This window comes from Sorex araneus, chromosome X (genome assembly GCF_027595985.1).
Source record: "Sorex araneus isolate mSorAra2 chromosome X, mSorAra2.pri, whole genome shotgun sequence".
Lineage (NCBI taxonomy): Eukaryota > Metazoa > Chordata > Mammalia > Eulipotyphla > Soricidae > Sorex > Sorex araneus.
Genome location: NC_073313.1, coordinates 140,958,115 through 140,978,379, shown reverse-complemented (window position 1 = coordinate 140,978,379; position 20,265 = coordinate 140,958,115). Strand labels below are relative to the sequence as shown.

General features: G+C 43.9%; 1 protein-coding gene and 1 pseudogene across 3 annotated transcripts; one reads left to right on the top strand and one right to left on the bottom strand.

The window, feature by feature from the left end:
- The first annotated feature begins 29 nt into the window (after window positions 1–29).
- Window positions 30–16,237, top strand: ITGB1BP2 (integrin subunit beta 1 binding protein 2). Of its 3 annotated transcripts, XM_004621527.3 has the most exons (11): window positions 125–761; window positions 1,007–1,056; window positions 1,138–1,194; window positions 1,269–1,414; window positions 2,419–2,513; window positions 2,615–2,670; window positions 2,781–2,851; window positions 3,115–3,214; window positions 3,555–3,668; window positions 3,931–3,993; window positions 4,489–4,927. In XM_004621527.3, the coding sequence occupies exons 1-11, from the start codon at window positions 698–700 to the stop codon at window positions 4,702–4,704; spliced, it is 1,032 nt and encodes a 343-aa protein (XP_004621584.1). In that variant the 5' UTR covers window positions 125–697; the 3' UTR covers window positions 4,705–4,927. The 3 variants fall into 3 exon arrangements, with proteins under 3 accessions (XP_012791149.1, XP_004621584.1, XP_054976625.1); XM_012935695.2 differs by lacking the exons at window positions 1,007–1,056; window positions 1,138–1,194; window positions 1,269–1,414 and having other exon boundaries at window positions 30–761; window positions 4,489–4,926; XM_055120650.1 differs by lacking the exon at window positions 4,489–4,927 and adding an exon at window positions 16,111–16,237 and having other exon boundaries at window positions 125–2,513.
- Window positions 10,710–10,818, bottom strand: LOC129400189 (small nucleolar RNA SNORA26; annotated as a pseudogene).
- Window positions 16,238–20,265: the final 4,028 nt, after the last annotated feature.

Genomic DNA, 20,265 nt, shown 5'->3' with positions numbered 1-20,265 from the left:
TTTCCTGTGCTATTTGGGAAGGGGAAGGGGAGGGGCTGGAGAGATTACAGGGGTTAAGATGCCTTACACAATATTGATTCCCCTACACCAACAGAAGTGACCCCTGAGCACCACTAGTTGTGATCCAAAAAAAAAATGTGTCTGTCTCATTATCACTAGTCTGACAATAATCCTTCATGACCTTCGGGTTATTCATCTAGGCCCACATGGTGTTATGAGATGCATACTCTAGCTCAAGTGTTCACCAAGGTTCAATTGATAACGGCAATACACAAGTATTACTGATGACTTTGAACAGGAAAAAAATGGAATTGGGAAAACCCTTGCTAAACTGGGGCAATCCCAGAATTGCTAGTCATTTTATGAGCAGCTGTTGGTATGTCAGAGGCTTGGAATTGGCATGGTAAATCTAAAACTGTCTCAGCACTGGTGAGCTGACCTCATCCAAGTTCCAATTCCTACTCTGCCTGATCCCTTTTTCCTGAGCCTCAGAGCTAAAATGTTCCTGTGCTCTCCTTTCCTATTGGCTGGGGAGACAGATTGAAGTTCCCTTGCCCATGTTAGGAGGTGTACGCCTCCTAAGCTAAAGATAGAAACAGCTGGCCCTTCCAGGCGGCTAAAAGCCTCCAGGCTGAGGTGTTCCCCCACTCGGCAGCTAGACTCCTTGATATACCCTTACAATACTACCAACGCCTCCATGTCTCTGTTTTGCCATAACAAAGGCTGTGGGCAGCATTTTGACCCTAATACCAACCTTCCTGGTGAGTAATCTTGGTCTTGCCAGGGGGGTTCTAGATCCTGGGGAATGGTCAGCTTTGGGTATTGTGTTCAAAAAGTAGGGGAGGAAATTTGGTGTACTTGCCCTGGTTTAATTGGCTTGATACTTAATCTTGACTGATTTGAACATTGAGAGAAGCCTTGAGCATATAAACTTGGAAAAGAGGCAGAAAGTCTGATTTGATCTAGTTGCTTTTTCTTCCTTGGTCAATCTTGTCGGTATGCACAGATTCCTGTTGCCATCACCCTGGAGTCCCAATCTTCCATGATGCACTGAAGGTGAGGAGTAGATAAGGGGGATAGCATGAGCATTTCCCAGTGGACATCCAGAAATCTAAGCTGAGCTGGTTTTGTTATCAGGGTTGGTCTTGCTGCCGGAAGCGAACTGTAGATTTTTCTGAGTTCTTAAATATCAAGGTAAATTCTTTGTTTCCTTGTAATCTGCCCTGGCAGAAGGATTCTGTCCCTAATCCTCTCCTTGTCTGTACTAGGGCTGTACTGTGGGACCACACTGTGCTGAGAAGCTCCCAGAGGCCCCGCAACTGGATGGCCCTGCCACGAGCAGTTCACTCCAGGAACAAAAACCTCTGAATATGTTTCCAAAGTCAGCAGAGACCTTGCGCCAGGAGAGGCCCAAGTAAAGAGGAGAGGTCCCTGGGTTTTTCCTATTCACACAGTTCCTAGGTCACTGGGGGCTAGGAAGGAGTACGGTGTCAGGGCTTAGTATGTTTTGTGCCATACGCTGAGTGTGTCCAGAAATACAGCCTTTACATTAAGGTGGTTAGGGGGTGGTGGACTATTTTAAGTTGCTTCAATAGACTAGACAGTAGAATATACTCATGAATATACAGTCAACTGTAATATGGTAATACAGTGAACTGTAAAATGGTGGGTGGGAGCAGTCATTGACACTTTTCTTTTTAGGAGAGATTTAAGATAAATGGGCCAGAGAGATAGTACGGCTGGTTGGGTACTTGCCTTGTATGCGACCCACCCCAGTTTGAATCCCTGGCATTGCATATGGTCCCCCAAGCACCACCAGGAATGATCCCTGGATACTGGGTGCAGCACCCCCAAAACAAGCAAAAAGTACCAAGAAAAGGATGTAATAAAATTAACAGGAAGCTGCAGTTATTTTGTTAAAGTACTTTGAGCAACAGAGGAAAACTATATTTGAATACAGTTTGATTAAGAGAAGGAAAAAATGACACTGTTAACACAGAAGTGACATTTAGAGCCTCTGAACCTGATGGGCAAGAGAAGCTCTGGGTACTTCCCTAAGGATTTAGGTATGTCCAAAGAGATTAAAAATAGCAAAGGGGCTCCTTCCTAACTTCTTTGGTCCTGCCCTATGTTCACCACACTGACTCCGTTGCCACTGGTAAGAGTGTTGGAGCTGCTTTTACATTTATTTGGGGGCCATTTCTGCCTGCTCATTTCTTACTCTTGGCTCTCTGCTCAGGAATCACTTCTGCCAGGACTTGGGAGGCCATATATGGTATATATGGTTTCAGGGAATTCATTTACCTGGGTCAGTGGCATTCAAAGCAAGCACCTTATCCTTTGTACTCTGTTGGACCTGTTGGAACTATTGATCATGGATAATGGGTCAGAACTAATTGCCCCACCCATACGTGCTAGGTCAGAATTGCCTCCAAAACTACTGCCACTAAATATATCCCAAGCCCTGGAAATGGCATTGGAACAGAAGGAACTAGACCAGGAACCTGGAGCAGGTAAGTGGGCCCTTAGATTTGTTTTGCAGATTGGAATTTACTGAAGGTGGTGATTGGGTACAGGGAATGAATAGGTTCCTGATTCTATTTCCTTTGCCCAGGACTTGATAGTATGATTCGGACTAGGTCCAGTTGCCAGAACCCAGGATGTGATGCTGTGAGTGTTTATTAAGGGATGATGGTGGTGGTGGCTGAGAAATGGCACTATAGACTATAGCCTGCCCTTTAGTATAATCTGATTCTTTTCTGATTCTCCTTTATTCTTAGGTTTACCAAGGCCTTGAGAGTGATGCTACTCCCTGTACCTACCACCCAGGAGCTCCTCGATTCCATGAGGGGTGAGAAAGTGTGGACTGTGAAAGTGTTTTTCCCAGTATTGTTGATAATGAATAATCATCTGAAGGAGGGAAAAGAAGATTCAGTTGAATTATTTTTGTACCTCAGGATAAAGTCTGTTTGTGGTAAATTAGGAGGGAAGTTTGGGACATACCCCGTGTTGCTCAGGGGCTATGCCTGGCTCTGCTCAGAACTGATTCCTGGCGGTGCTCAGGTCACCACACGTAAGGTAAGTGCCTTAACTCTTGTACTGTCTCTGACATAGGATGAAGTCTTGGAGCTGTTGTGGCATCCAGACCCTGGATTTTGGGGCATTCTTGACACAACCAGGATGCAGAGTTGGTAGACATGACTGGGGGAAGCAGGTCAGTCAACTTTCCACTAATCCTAGTTCTGGGACTTGCATGCAGCCAACCCATGTTCAAATCCCCAGTACCACAATATGGTCCCCTGAGCATCTCCAGTGGTCACTCAGGAGAGCAGAGCCAGGAATGGCCACTGGGAACTACAGAGATTATTTTCTCCTTCCTGTACTTCATGGTAGTGTTCTATGTTCCTTTATAACAGACCAGATGATAACATGCTCCTTTTCTCAATAGACTGAGGCTTTGCGATATGAGACATTTTGTCTCCTCATACACCATGAGAACTCCACTTAGGTCCACAGTTTATTTTCACCATCCATCTTTCATATCTTCTCATCAGATGCCAGCTTCTTGCCGTCAAGATTGGCACCAGACAGATTCCTTAGTTGTGGTAACTGTGTATGGCCAGATTCCACTCCCTGCATTCAACTGGGTGAAAGCCAGTCAAACTGAGGTGAGAAATGACTAATACCGTATGAGAGGCTAGTGAACTTGGGTGATGGTACTTGGGTTAAGTACTGTGGTAGTTGGGTTAAAGTAGAATTGCTGTAAGCTGTCAACACGCAGCCTCCATTTCTTCTGAGTGGGATGTAGAACTTACTAGGTCAGAGTTATCTGACTAATCAGAGATGGACATAGGAATCACTCCCCTAGTCATAATGACTTGTTGTGATTTACTGGAGATTGTTACTACCCTTGCAATTGTTTTCTTTCAGCTTCATGTCCACATCGTCTTTGATGGTAACCGTGTATTTCAAGCACAGATGAAGTTGTGGGGGGTAAGTAAAGATAAAGGGAACATAAGAGGAACGGGCAGATGGGGCTAAAAGGAAAGTCGAAATTAGAATCAATAGAGACTAAATTTTCTTTTAAGTATTGGCATCACATCCAGTGCTGCTCAGGGCTTATTCCCAGCCCTGTATCCTTGATGGGGCTCAGAGGACCTTCTTGGTGGTGGGAATCAAACTTAGCTCGGGTGTCTGCAAGGCAAATGCCTTATTTGCTGTACCTTTTCTCTCTGGCCAAATAGAAGGTATCTTGAGGGAAAAAGTTGCAGTGAAAAACTGAAGATATTCTTTTTATTTGCTTTGATATACTCTCTCTCCCCTTCCCTTTTTCTCTCTCCCTTACATTATATTGTGTGATTCCTCACCCATCTTTCCCTACCTTACCTTTTCATTTTTCCCTTATTATTTATTACCACCCCACCCTGACCCCAACCCCTTTGATTTCTTTATTCTTTTTCTGTGTTCCTGTCTTTCCCTCTTCCTCAGGTCATAAACGTGGAGCAGAGCTCTGTCTCCCTGATGCCATCTCGGGTTGAAATCTCCCTGGTCAAGGCTGACCCAGGGTCCTGGGCCCAGCTGGAGCACCCCAGTGCGGTAGCTGATAAGGCAGGGGTTGGGTTAGACGAGGTAGAATCAGATGATTCAGACGATGATCTGAGCTGGACAGAGGAGGAGGAAGAGGGGGAGGCAATGGGGGAATAGCTGCCACAGTTAGCTAAGTGTCCAGCTAGGACCTCACTGACTTGCTTAAAGTCTCAAAGACCAGGATATGGTTTGCAGTGGGGTTTCCTTGGAGGTTAAAGAGAGAGAAGAACAAAAGTGTTCCGATCGTGCTATTCTTTCCCTTAAATAAATCTTGTATTCTGCAGTTTCACATAGTGTCTGTTCTCTCACCACACTAAGATTGTCTTCATTCCCCCCTAAGTTCTGCGAATGTTTGATTCAGATCTGTGAAAACCATGCACACACACATTCAATATCTTTTTCACAACTAGCTGTTGTTACCTCACTATGTGCCTAAATTATGTGTTTAGACATATCTGAGAAATAAGACTTGTTACAATCTCGCTAATAATCTATACCAAACAATAATAAATATACCAGGTGTGTTGAGTAGTACAGACCTATGGGAGTTGAGAGAATGGAGAGATTAGTGGGGACCTAAGTAGAGAAGTACAGGGTCCGAAAAGAGTACAGGAGTTAAGACACTTGTCTTGCATGTGAATGACTCCTGTTTGATCCCTGGCCCCACATGGTTCCCTGATTATTGCTGCAAATGATCCTTAAGCACAGAGCCCAGAGAAGGTCCCAGACATTGGAGGGTCTGGCCTCCAAACCTTCATTAAAGGAAGAGAAGACTATGGAAGAAGTATAGTTCTGTATCACGTTGTTGAGATACAATCTGCACACCATATATACACCCATTTAAACTATGAGATCTAGCATTTAAAAAATATCAGAGCTGATAATCTCAATCAACTTCAGGACCTTTTTAATCCCTCCAAAATCAATCCCTGTACCCCATTAACAGGCACTCCCAATTTCCCCCAGATTCATAAGCCCTAGGTAACCACTAGTCTACTTCCTATCTGTGGATTTACTTATTCTGGATTATTTCATAGAGCTGAAAGCTTACAGTACTTCTTCTTTTGTCACAAGCTTCTTTCCTTTAGCATCGTGGTTATTTTTCTTTAATTCCCTATCCCCTCCCTTTTTCCTTTGCTGCTGTTAAGGTGACGACCAGGGACTGCACGTATGCCTGATTGGTGCTCAGTCATGACACATTTTCACTTGTGTTGCTCTCCAGGGGTTCCATGCAAGGTTGCCATGCTCACACACTCAGCTGTGTTTCTATTAATGTAAACTGTAGGGTTTGCATATGTATTCCCTGGGGCATTTGTGGGTATACTCTTTAGTTGAGGCCTATAAGTTATGGTCATAGGTGCCAGGTGTCACACTTCCAGTCCATTATACTTGAACACTTTTTTTTCAAATCACAGTATTCGCTGGGGTTGTGTTTTTTGGTGGTTCTCACACACATCTAGCTGCAATGATACCAGAAATTGCTTATAGCACCTAATAGTGCAGAAGTGCCAGAATTGTGCATGTGATCACAGCAAGTATTTGAACTTGGGATCACCTTTTTTGGTTTTGTTTCTGCGTTGGGGCCACACCAGACAGAGCTCGGGCTTTACTCCTGGCTCTGTGTGCAGGGATCACACATGGTGGGCTCATGGCCTTATAGTGTGCTGGGAAATGAACCTGGGTTGGCCATGTGCAAGACAAGCATCCTGCCTGCTGTACTATCATTCCGGCCCCATGCTCCCATTATTTGTAATTGACAGTTATGGTTTTGATACAGATTGTTACCTCCCATGTGCTAGAGATCCTTCACCTATGTTCCCATGTTACTGGCAGCCTCTACATTCCCCCTAACTTGGCACTCTCAAGTCTATGTTCAATAATACATATCAATAATGATTTATTTTCAATTGATGAAAATATCATATTATGTGATATATGATAAAGTATGGGCTGGAGCGATAGCACAGCGGTAGGGCATTCACCTTTCATGCGGCCGACCGTGTTCGATTCCTCCGCCCCTCTCGGAGAGCCTGGCAAGCTACTGAGAGTATCTCGCCTGCACGGTAGAGCCTGGCAAGCTACCCATGGTGTATTGGATATGCCAAAAACAGTAACAATAAGTCTCATAATGATGTTACTGGTGCCCGCTCGAACAAATAGATGAGCAATGGGATGACAGTGATGATAAAATATATCATTATCTTTGATTAGTTTCTCTATATTCCACAGTTGAGTGGGATCATCATGCATTTGTCCTTCTGCCTCTAGCTGATTCTGCTCATGTTTTTGTTTGGGGGCCACGATGCAGCAGTGCTCAGGGATTACTCCTGGCTCTGCCCTCAGGAATTACACCTGGCAGTATCCGGTGGACCATATGGGATGCCAGGAGTCAAACCTGGGCCAGCCATGTGCAAGGCAAATAACTTATCCATTGTATTATCTCTTTTGCCCCCACAATTCTGCTCATCAATGTACAATATTTTTATTTAAAAATTTGTTGTAAGAGCCATACCCAGTGGTGCTCAGGCCCTTATTGCTAGGTATCAGACCCAGTGCTTTACACATACTGGGCATATAATTGACCACTTGAGTCACATCCTTGGCCCCGTGTAATTGCCTTTTTATTTTATTTTGCCTTGGGACCATATCCACCAAACTTCAAGTCTACTCCCAGCTGACTGCTGGTGAAGAACTCCCAACAGTGCCTGGAAACCAATCAGTGCTTATGATTGAATCAGAGAGTCCAGTCTGCAAAGCACGTACTCCAGTCCTCCAATACTTATCTCCAATACTTAAAAGTTTTGAATATGGAGGCCTCCACAGTGATACTCAGAGGGCAACTATGGCCACACGCAATAGTTCTGGGGTGCATATGGTACAGGGTGCTTAATCTGAGACCCTGTGAATGCAAAGCATGTGCCCCACCTCTTTGGGCTCTCTCCCAAGCTCTGTTTATTTCATCATTTTACAAATAAACCGACCACATTTTTTGGAGGATAGGGCACACTTGGCAGTGCTCAAGGGCCATTTGCTGTGGTGTTTGGGGAACCATATGGTGCCAGACATCAAACCGTGGCCTTCCATATGCAAAGCATGTGCTCAGCCCTTTGAGCTATCTACCCAGCTTTGTCACATTTTGGGGGAGGGGCTGTGGACTACATCCAGTGGTGTTTTGGCAACATTCCAGGCTCTGTGCTTGGGAGTTACTCCAGTTGTGTTCTGTGACCCACATGGTACTGAAGAGTGAATCCATGCCTCGTGCTGCAAAACTTGTGACTTGCCCATTGAGTCCTCTTTAGCCATTACTTTATTTGTTTATTTCAGTTTTTTTTTTTTTTTGCTTTTTGGGTCACACCTGGCAATGCACAGGGGTTACTCCTGGCTCTGCACTCAGGAATCACTCCTGGCGGTGCTCAGGTGACCATATGGGATGCTGGGAATCGAACCCAGGTTGACCGCGTGCAAGGCAAACGCCCTACCCACTGTGCTATCGCTCCAGCCCCTATTTCAGGTTTTTTTTTTCTTTTTGCTTTTTGGGTCACACCCGGCGATGCACAGGGGTCACTCCTGGCTCATGCACTCAGGAATTACTCCTGGCGGTGCTCGGGGGACCATATGGGATGCTGGGATTTGAACCCGGGTAGGCCGTGTGCAAGGCAAACGCCCTACCCACTGTGCTATCACTCCAGCCCCTACTTTTTTTTGTTTTTTTTTGTTTTTTTTTTGAGGGGAGGCCATATCTGCTGGTGCTCAGGCTTAGTCATGACTCTCCCATCAGGGATCTTCCAACCACATAGGATGTTGGAGATCGAACCAGGTCTGCCATGTGCAAGATAAAAGCCCTACCTGCTGTACTATAATTCTGACTGATTTGTAAGAGTTTATACATAAATATACTGATTTGTAAGAGTTTGTATATAAATATACATATTAGAGACAAGTCTTTTTCCACTCCCTCCCTTTAGCATTCTGTCAATTGAACTCAGGGTTCACACATGCAAAGCAAGTGCTCTACCATTCAGCCACCTACCTGACCATGGAAACAAGACACTTGTGATTTATAAATATGATTTATAGACATTTTCTCTCATTCTGTGTGCTACTTATTTCCTTGATAATATCTTCTGATACACAAAAGTTTTTGATTTTATGAAATCCAATTTTATCCAGTTTTCTTTTTTGGTCCGCACTAGGTAGTGTTGGGAACTACTCCTGGCTCTGTGCTCAGTTCATCTTCCAGGCCCTCTGTCTGTTCAATCACAGAGTTTGGGGATGCCCTGATCACTTCAGTACATATGGTGGCACTAGGCTCTGTACTAACAATCTTGAGCACGTTAAGGCATTGAGACATCTTTCAGATCCCTCTACAAGTTTTCATTCTTGGGCCTAGGGACGGAGCTGAGTGTTAGAGTGCATACCTCAGGGGCCAGAGTACAGTGGGTAAGGCATTTGTCATGCACATGTCCGACTGGAGCTTGATCCCTAGCATCCTAAATGATCCCCTGAGCACCACAGGACTATCCCTGAGCTCAGAGCCAGGGGTAAGCCCTAAGCACCACCCGGTGTGATCCTGAAACCAAAAAGTGAAGCCTGCCTTAAATGTATGGGACTCTGGGTTTGATTCCTGGGAATGCCCTCAAAAACGTTTTAGGTCTTTGGCATATGTTGATTTTACTTAGGGGGAGGGTGTTTGTGATACACCAAGATCTACTCCAGGTCCTATACTTGGAGAACAATGTATAGTATTAGGGTTGGTCATGTGCAAGTCAAGTACCTTAATCTCTGTACTATCTTTTTTTTTTTGCTTTTTGGGTCACACCCAGTGATGCTCAGGGATTACTCCTGGCTCTGCACCCAGGAATTACTCCTGGCAGTGCTTGGGGGACCATCTGGGATGCCAGGGATCAAACCCGGGTCGGCCACGTGCAAGGCAAACGCCCTACCCGCTGTGCTATCGCTCCGGCCCCTCTCTGTACTATCTTTTCAACCCACATTGATTCAGTTTTTTTTAGAAAGTAGAGAAGTTTTTTAAAAAGAAAAGTGTGTTGAAACGTAGAGGAGAAATGCAAAGGAACTTCCCATATATAGAAGAACGTAGTATAGGACTAAGTTCTGATTCATTTTTTTTTGGATTTTTTGGGTCACACCCAGCGATGTACAGGGGTTACTCCTGGCTTGCATTCAGGAATTAATTCCTGGCGGTGCTTGGGGTACGATATGGGATGCTGGAAATTGAACCTGGGTTGGTCGCATGCAAGGCAAATGCCCTACTGGCTGTGCTATCACTCCAGCCCCTGATTCAATTTTTTATGTGTGGTATGAGGTAAGGCATCCAATTTACATTTATGGAGTATGAATATCTATTTTCCCAAAACAATTTGTTGAAAGACCAGCCTCCCACTACTGAATTGTCTTGGGATCTACTTAAAATCTATTGACCATAAATGTGAGAGTTTAAAAATACATTTTGAGTTGAGATTTAAAGAATGATAAATCTGGAAGCTGAAAAGATAGTACAGTGGGTAGACTGCTTGCCTTGAATGCGGCTGACCCAGGTTTGATCCCCCAACATCCTATACCTTCTCCCGTGCTCTGCCAAAATGATTTCTCAGCACAGAGCACAGAGCTGGGAATAACCCCAGATCATCGCTGTGTGTGGGCTAGTAATAACAATAAAGATTTTATGATGCTAGAGAGATAGGTCAACTGCTTGAGCACGTGATTTGCATGTAGGAGGTCTGGGTTCAATCTCATTATCACATATGTTTCCTTAAACATTGCCAGAAGCAGTCCTTGAGCACAGAGTACAGAGTAGTCCCTGAGCACTACCCATGTACCCCCCAAACAAATTTATATCTCTATATTGTGTGTGTATGGGCTGGAGCGATAGCACAGTGGTTGGGCGTTCGCCTTTCACACGGCCAACCCGTGTTTGATTCCTCCGCCCCTCTCAGAGAGCCCGGCAAGCTACCGAGAGTATGGAGCCCACATGGCAGAGCCTGGCAAGCTACCCATGCATATTGGATATGCCAAAAACAGTAACAATAAGTCTCTCAATGAGAGATGTTACTGGTGCCCGCTCAAACAAATCGATGAGCAGCAGGATGACAGTGACAGTGTTTGTATGTGTGTCCTAACAGGACCCAAAGTGGAGTTCTGCAATCTCTTATCTAGATTCTTTGGACATTGACTACTTTTAGTGTTAGCACCATGTCACCCTTAAAAGGACACAGGAAACGGTGAAAAATATAAATTTTTATTCAGAGAAGCCATATTACTTTCTTTTCTGGAGAGGGGGTGCTCTCAAACAGTGCTCAAGAGGTCCAGGGACCCCACCAGTGAATCTTGGCCAACTGCGCCATCAGTTCAGTACAAGAGCCAGAAGATACAATATTCTAAGGCTCTGCAGTGTTGGAAATACCCATGCACCCTACGGGTGCCTGGAATTTCTAGGATTGCATTTAGTTATGCTCTGGGGAACAAGTGATGCTGCGAAGTGAACCTGATTTGGCCGCTACTCCCTGATAATGCTTTATTTTTTTGTTTTGGGCCACACTAGGTTTAGTCCTGGCTCTGTGCTCAAGGGTTATTTCTGGTGGGGCTCAGGGGTCCCTGTGTGGTGCCAGGGATTGAGCCTGGGTCTACTGCACGCAATTAAGCACCTTACCTCCTGTCCTATATCTTGTGACTGCATTTTTTGTGCTACACAAGCTGTGCTGAGGCCTTATTACTCCTGGAATTGTGCTCAGGAAATCACTCGTGGTGTTCTCTTGACTGTATGGGGTACTGGAGATTGAGCCCAGATCAGCCAGAGGAAGGCAAGTGCCCTACCTATATTACTTTATAAAGTTTCCCTTAAATTAGATTTAGCTCCTCAACAGAATGGCCAAGAATGGCCAAGAATCTGGGAGATTCACATTTTTAAAAAAGATTTTATCACTATCACTATCATCCCATTGATCCTCGATTTGCTCGAGCAGGCCCAATAACATCTCCGTTCGTCCTAGCCCTGAGATTTTAGCAGCCTCTCTTTACTCATCCTTTCCAATGGTGCCGCATTAGAGGCTCTTTCAGGTTAAGGAGAATGAGACCCATCATTGTTACTGTATTTGGCATATGAATACGCCACAGGGAGCTTGCCAGGCTCTTCCATGTGGGCAGGAAAACTCTCGGTAGCTTGTCAGGTTCTCCTAGAGGGAGAGCTAGGCTATAAGATGTCTCGCTGCACACTTCCGGGAGCTTGGTTTTATAGTCTCTGGATGTTGGTCATTGATGGGGCAGTTTCTGGGTGTGACCGGCTAGCTATTGGAAAATGGGGGATCTGGGCGGAAGAGGCCCAGTCCCGATTCGAGCAGGCTTGGAGATCTCAGTCCTGGGTCCCTCACATCTGGGTTCCTCTGCCAGTTCCTTCATGCGTGAGGCTCGTTTGAATGTGCGGAGAGGGGCCTTGAGCTTGGCTGTGGCTGGGTTCTGGAGGTCTTCAACTGCAGTGGCTCTGTTCGGGGCGGGGAGGGAAACTCAACCCACCCCCCCAGGGGCCCTGGTGAAGACAGCCAGACATGGGGGCAAGGAACTGCCAGAAGACAGTAACAGGCTCTATTTGAAACACCAGACCTGTCAGTGCTCCAAGATTGTTCTGTATCCTCTAGCTTTCAGGAGTGCCTTCATGCCATAGTGTGGCATGAATTCATGCGATATTAAATTTAGCTACAAAGGCATACACATTCTGTGCCCAATAAGGAATAGCTAACAGTGGCACACTGTACCTGATATGAAAATTAGAATAGTAGAATATATGTGTATATATGTATATATACAGTATTTTTTAGGAAAAAATTGTACATATACATATACTTTTTGTGTGTCTAGAGCCACACCTGGCTATGCTCTGGGTTTACTCCTAGCTCTGTGCTTTGGAGGGATCATTATTGACTCGCTCAAGGGATGATATGGGATGCTGGGCATTGAACCTGGGTCAGTCATATGCAATTCAAGTGCCTTATTATCTCTCTACTATCTAGTGCTGTACTATTTCTCTGGCCCTTCGAGGTTTACATTCTAAGAAACATTAAATGGGAAGTTTACCGAGCCTCAGATAATGTCAAATTATCTCCATGTTCCCCTTTCCTCCTCAGATTTCACAGAACATAAGGTATGGTTGAGAACTAAGTGTAAGATGGGGTGGGAGAATGGACATGGGTAGCAAAGGTGAGGGATTCTGAAAACGTGGAGATCACAACAAGACTAGCAGACATTAGGGAGATATGACCGCTGTGAGTTCAAAAACGGGTTGCGGGATGCTTGAGTTTGGTTCCCCTCGCTGACTGACAGTGACAGGCAAGTCAGTCAAATAAAGGAACAAGGGATGGAGGAATGACCCCAGGCTGGTTGGTAATCAGTGACCATTTATTTCCCCCTCCTCTTTTCTCTTACAGAGTAGTTACATAGAAATTGTGAGTGTGAGGGTACATATAGGTGGGATTGATCATTATCATAACAATAAACAGATGTATAGCCCCTCCTTGGGAGGCAGATTATCTCAAGGATAAAATCTCATCTGCGGGTTCAGCACTCCAGATTACTAGGAGATCTGCTCAAGGGCGGGATTCCATCCAGGGTGTTTACTGCTTTATCCTTTCCTCGGCTAGTAATCCATTTAAGCAACCATATTGAATACTAATATTTCTAGTCATTTTGTATGAACACAGTAAGAGATACATTCAGTTTAAAGGATGGTTCTCCCGGAGACTGTCACTGTCATTGTCACTGTCGTCCCATTATTCATCAATTTGCTCGAGTGGGCACCAGTAACGTCTCCATTGTGAGGCTTGTTACTGTTTTTGGCATATTGAATACACCACAGGTAGTTTGCCAGGCTCTGCCATGCAGGCGAGATACTCTCGGTAGCTTGCCGGGCTCTCTGAGAGGGGCGGGGGAATCGAACCCGAGTCGGCCGCATGCAAGGCAAAAGCCCTACCCGCTGTGCTATTGCTCCAGCCCAGAGACATCTCACTGTATATCCTAGACTACAGTCCTCGGGCCATATTAGTCTTTACTAAACCAGGCGGGTCTGACCGTGCTCTTTAACTTGTAAGTTTTATGGTGCTTGGCCTAACCCTTTTCGATGCCAGGGTAGCCTACAGCTTTCCCTGGGTCCATTCAAGTCCCTTGCCCGGACTCTCCTTTGGGGTATTAGGAAGTAAGGGCAAGTGAGGCTTAAGTCAGGTAAATATGATGGATGCCAAGGAGTAAATACTACTTGAAGTCAGTTAACTTCCATGTTACAAAAGCATAACATCAACTGTCTTCCTCTCTCTATATAAAAAGGACACTACTAAACCATGCAAAGGAGTAGAGGAAAGAGAAAAGCAATATAGGATTAGGAGTGCCTGATGGAATTTGGCACTGCTGCCAAAACAGGCAGGAGCACTGTTGTGGGAGTCCTGAGGGAGGAGCAAGAACAAACCAAAGTTGTGCAACAGGCCTCTTCCTCAGAGAAGTTTAATTAAAAGTAAATTCTAGGAATTCACCAGTTCTGGGTCAAGTAATATTTCATTCTGTGGATCTGAAGTACAAATATTTCCTCGAACTGAACCCTTCAGATCTTTTCTAAACAGTCAGTAGTTTGATGTTAATGTCATTTGGGGGGCTGATAAATGGATCATAATAGGGGTTTGGGAGGATATATTTGGAGGCCTATCATCAGTGCTCACAGTTCCTGATGCTTAACTAGCTGTGTCGGTCTGGGGGTTCAGTATGAGCCTAACAATAGGGTGGGAGGAGGACACCAGGGTGGTGCTAGGTGGGGGAAAATGCAGTGTTGGAAACCAACCCTGAGGCCTAGTGCATGCCAGCCTTTGTGGGTTTTTTGTGTGTGTTTATACTCTGTGCCCAAGGGTTGCTTTCAGTAGTGCTCAGGAAACCAGGTGATGCTTGGGATTGAACTTGGTTCTGTGTGCAAAGCACACACACTCAGCCTGTTGAGCCATCTCTCTGGCCCTTGACATATTTATTTTTATTTATTTATTTTTGCTTTTGGGGTCACACCGGTGGGGCTTAGGGTTAACTCTTGACTTTGCACTCAGAGATCACTACTGGCAGTGCTCATAGGGACCATATAGTTTGCTGGGGATTGAACCTGGCTCAGCTGCATGCAAGGCGAACAATCTATCTGTTGCACTATCACTTTTGCCCCCTGACAAATATTTCCAAAAGATTTAGAGGGATGGAATATGGCTTAGTGGTCAAAGCATGTATGATACTCTGGGCTAGCACTGCTAGCTAGCTCACTGAATTTAAAAAGTTTATCATAATCATGATTATCCCACTGATCGTCGAATTTCTCGAGCGGTCTCGTCTCAGTATTGTCTCCATTCATCCTAGCCCTGAGATTTTGGAAGCCTCACTCTACTCGTCCTTCCCAGTGATGCTGCATTGGAGGCTCTTCCAGGGTCAGGGGAATGAGACCCAACTTGTTACTGGTTTTGGCATATGAATATACCATGGGGAGTTTGCGAGATTTTTTCCATAAAAAGTTTATGGAAAAGTCAATGTATTGCATTAATTTTAAATATTCAACAGTTGTTAAAAATCTGAGGTCACACCCAGAAATACTCAAGGCTTACTCCTTTTAAAAATTAATTGATCGATTGATTGTTTAAAAATTTAATCACTTTGACATATAGTTAAAAAGTTGTTCATGATTGGGTTTCAGTCAATGTTCCAACACTCATCCCTTCACCAGTGTACATTTCCCACCACTCCTTCTCTCTTTGCTTTTGGACATTATGGTTTGCAATACAGATACTGAACGTTTATCACATATATCACAGGGCTTACTCCTTGTTCTGCACTCAGGGATCACTCCTGGTTGGACTCTGGAGACCATACGTGGTGCCAGGGATAGAATCCAGATTGACTGCATGTGAGGCAAGCACCCTGTACTATTGATCCAGTCCAACTATTCAACTTTTTGTTTGTTTTTGAGCCACACCTGGCAGTGCTCTGGGGATACTGCTTGCTCTGTAGTCAGGAATCGCTCCTGATGATGCTCAGGGGGCCATATGGGATGCTGGGCATAGAACCTGGGTTGACCACATGTAAGGCACTGACCATCATACCCACTGCACAATTGTTTCAGCCCCCGTATTTACCATTTCTGATACAAACTAAGTTGATAAGCACTGTGCCAAGTGATTTGCATGCATTGTTTTATTTAATTCCTCACTTTCCATCATAAAGTCTACTTAATTGTTAACATAAGCACAAAAGTTCTCCCTCTCTTCTTTCACATATCTCATTTCTTTGTACTGTGCTTTGTATTCTGCCCCTCACCTTTCCTCAAACTTTACACCATTAATTTCCCTTTCTCTATCTTTGGATGTTTTCATTTATAGTTTAACTTGTTCAGATCTCTCCTGTCTTACAATTTTCCTTGAGTTAATATGCCTACGCAACTACTATGTAACTCCCTTTTCTTCTTTATAACTTTTGTTTTATTAAGTTTTTTTTTTTTACTTTTAGGTCCCTCTTGTCGGTGCTTGGGAGACCATATGTGGTGACAGGGATCAAACCTGGGATTCCCGCATACAAAACCCATTGAGTGTTCAGCTTTTATAATCAAACCTTGAAATAAATATTTTTTTTTTCATTTTCATCTTCATGGTTCCTTAAAATGTATTCTACAGGTTTGACCCTCTCAATCTGTGATCACTTCAATCATTAAGACACTAAATACAGGGGCCGGAGTGATAGCACAGCAGGTAGGGCGTTTGCCTTGTACGCGGCCGACCTGGGTTCGATCCCCGGCATCCCATATGGTCCCCGAAGCACTGCCAGGAGTAATTCCTGAGTGCAAAGTCAGGAGTAACCCCTGAGCATCACTGGGTGTGACCCAAAAAGCAAATAAATAAATAAATAAATAAAAAGAAAAAAAAGAGGAAAAAAAAAGACACTAAATACAATAGATACTTTTATTTATTTTGTTGGTACTAAGGGTTGGATCCAGGGGCTCTACCACTGAGATACATCCCTAGCCCCCAATAGATAACTTTCAGTCTTCATCTTACATGGTATCTCAAGTGAAATTTGACACCCAGGGTGGATCTTCTTTGAAATGCTTTTGTACATACGTTGTCCTGTTACCATTTTTTAGGGGAGCAGTTTGGCCACACCTGTCGGTGCTCAGGGATTAGTCCTGGTTCTGTGCTTAGGAGTGACCTCTGGTGATTCTTGGGATACCATATGTTGTACTGGTATTTGAAAATGGGTTGGTGAGATGCCAGAAAAGCACCTTAACCACTGTAATATCTCTCTGGCTCCTGTTTTTGCCATTCCTTCCAGTTTCCTTTTCAGGTTCTGTCTTTTCTGCACGGTTATTTAGTGATGAAGCCCTCCAGTATTCAATCTTAGGCTTGCTCTCATATATAACTCTTCTAGATACTCTCAGTCACATTTCAATCTGTAGGTCATACCTTTCCTTTTTGTTCCATATCTGTGTATTATAGTAACAATAGCTATATTATAGCTTTTGGACAGTGTCTGGCATTAGTATTATGTAAGTGTTTGCGATTACTACTACTATTCCTCTTTTTCTTTACAAAGAAGCTTTTTATCTCAGTTTATTAAGAAAGTCGCTTTTACCCTTGGAGAGGAAAAACATATCTTCATGTCTAATTTTGTGTTTCTTTATTTATCAACTTCAGAATTGAGGTAAATTGTATTCACCTGCTGAGGGAGTGAAGGACCTTGTGAACATCACTACAGTAGACATTATTACTGTTTGTGCTCTCTACCCTAGATCAAACTCAGGTTTTCCGTATGCATTCTGCCATTGAGCCATATCACCACCTCTCTACCCACATTATTTTACTTAATCTTCATATCTGCTCAGTAAAGTAGGTTTTTTTTTCTTTTTGGGTCACACCCAGCAATGCTCAGGGGTTACTCCTGGCTCTGCACTCAGGAATTATTCCTGGCGATGCTTTGGGGACCATATGGGATGCCGGGGATTGAACCCGGGTTGGCCGAGTGCAAGGCAAACACCTTACCCGCTGTGCTATCGCTCTGGCCCTAAGGTTGGTATTTTTATCCCAAATTATTGTAGATGAGCAAACCAAGGTTCAGAGAAGGGAATACCTTGCCTAAAGTCACATGTTATTAAAACCTCATGTGGAGAGTTTTCCTAGAGAAATATTAGAACATCCAAAATCTAAAGATCCAACTGGTATCTTAGGAGATGAGTTGGAGGGGACTGAAGAGATCATACAACAAGCAAGACACTAGCCTTGCATGTGGCTGACTCCAGTTCAGTCCCTAGAACCATCAGGAGTGGGTAATCTTTGAGCACCACTAGATGTGACCCTAAATCCAAAAACAAAAGCAAAAAAAGAAGAGCCAGACACCCCCTACAGCCTAGTAGACTCCTTTTGACAAACCCACTTTTAATCAATGGATGCCTCACATTTCTATAACATTCTCCCAAACAACTTTTGTGGGGTTTTTTTGTTTGTTTGTTTTAGGGTCCCACCTGGTGGTGCTTAGGGATTATTCCTGGCTCTGTGCTCAGGAATCACTCCTCATAGGGCTCAGGTTGGCCATATGTAATGCCAAGGATCGAACCAGGGTTGACTACATGTAATGCTAACACCTCACCCGAATGCTATCTTTTCAGCCCCAAACAACATTTTTAAACAAGGCCCAATAGTTTTTCTTTTTTTATAATGTAGGAGTACTGCTATTTTATTCAGCCATTGATTGAGCTGATTAAATAGGCCCAGTAGTTTCTAGGGGTTATTGGGGCCACCCTTAGGTACTTTATGTCTCACTTCACCCCTGTCTATATTTTATTTCTTAAATACCCTTCATTTGTGTTTCTGTGTGGTGCCTATGCTTTCTCCCTTTTTGTTCTCAAAGTTCCAGAGAACTGCTATGGGGAAAAGCTAGCAGACCAACATAAATTCTTACTATTTGATTTCAGCTTGCCCTTGCAGCTGCTCAGCAGCTCTTTCATTTGTCTCATACATTCCCTGGCACTGTCCCCACAAACGCTGTGCCAGACCTTCCTCTTCTCAAATTCCACCTCCTCCTGTTCTACTCTTTCAGACTAATATACACACTTTCATCAGATGTTTGACAGTCAGTGACATTGTCTTAAAACTTTTTCTCCATTTTTATTACAGTACTAAATTTCTAAAAAGTATAGTTAACGGTAGTTTCATGCATACATTGTTCTCTTGGAGGGTGTATTTGGGCCACACCCAACTGTACACAGGGATCACTCTTTGAACCATATGTTTTGACAGGTTCAACCAGGGTTAGGCAGATATAAGACAGACTCCTTATCCATGATATTGTCTCTCCAGCCCTTCTTTTAAAACTTTTTAACGGAAAATATAAAATATGCACAAGTAGAATAGTATAATGAATCCCTATTTAGAAAATAATTTAGGGGCTGGAGAGATAGCACAGCGGGTAGGGCGTTTGCCTTGCACGCGGCCAACCCGGGTTCAAATCCCAGCATCCCATATGGTCCCCTGAGCACGGCCAGGGGTAATTCCTGAGTGCAGAGCCAGGAGTAACCCCTGTGCATTGCCAGGTATGACCCAAAAAGCAAAAAAAAAAAAAAAGAAAGTAATTTAAACTAGTGTCAACTCTTGGAGACTCTTATTTTATATTTTCTTTCCTTCCACTATTATTTTATTTTATTTTAAATTTATTTTGGAACTCTTGCTCCAAAATAACTCTATTATTATTTTTCTTTTAAATTATTACTTTTTTGATTTTGAGGACACACCTGAATGTGCTCAGGGCTTACTCCTGCCTCTGTATTCAGAAATCATTCCCAGCCAAGCTAAGGGGGCCATATGTGATGCTGGGGATCAATCACAGGTGCAAGGCAAACGTCCTACCTACTGTACTATCTCTCCAGCCCCATATTTATTTTTTTTTTTGCTTTTTGGGTCACACCCAGCAATGCACAGGGGTTACTCCTGGCTTTTCACTCAGGAATTACTCCTGGCGGTGCTTGGGGGACGATATGGGATGCCGGGGATCGAACCCAGGTCAGCGCGTGCAAGGCAAACGCCCTACCCGCTGTGCTATCACTCCGTCCAGCCCCATATTTAAATTTTAATTTATTTTTTAGTTTTTGTGCCACACCCAGTGGTGATCAGGGCTTATTCCTGACTCTGTACTCAGGGATCACTCCTGGCATCTCAGGGGACCATATGGGGTTCCAAGGATTAAGCCTGCATTGGCTGGGTACAAGGCAAGTGCCCTACTCACTTTACCATTGCTCTGTCACCCTGTCCCAAATTTCAAAGCAAACTCTAGAAAAAGTATCATTAATATGTTCCATCTGTTGTTCAAAAGTAAATTTTCAGTATGTATCATTCAAAGGTAAAAATACCTTATAGTAACTCACAGTTGTAAGTGAGGGATATAGGTCAATGGTACAATACATGCTTCACATATATGAGGCCCTGAGTTTGATGCTTTTTACCAAAAATTATGATAAATGATAATTTCTGAATTATTGGAAAACATAATCGAAACTCCCATAATATTACCACTTCCAGTGTTACTCAGACCTTACTCCTGGATCTATGATCAGGAGCCACTCATGGCAGGACTCAAAGAACCATACAGGATATCAGGACAATACTCACAGTATTATCT

Bases quoted from the DNA above. Each gene is read 5' to 3' on its own strand.
- ITGB1BP2 (XM_004621527.3), top strand. From the start codon at position 698: ATGTCTCTGTTTTGCCATAACAAAGGCTGTGGGCAGCATTTTGACCCT. The intron at 2,671-2,780 runs GTGAGTGTTTAT...CTTTATTCTTAG, and splicing joins AGAACCCAGGATGTGATGCT to GTTTACCAAGGCCTTGAGAG. The intron at 3,669-3,930 runs GTGAGAAATGAC...GTTTTCTTTCAG, and splicing joins TGAAAGCCAGTCAAACTGAG to CTTCATGTCCACATCGTCTT.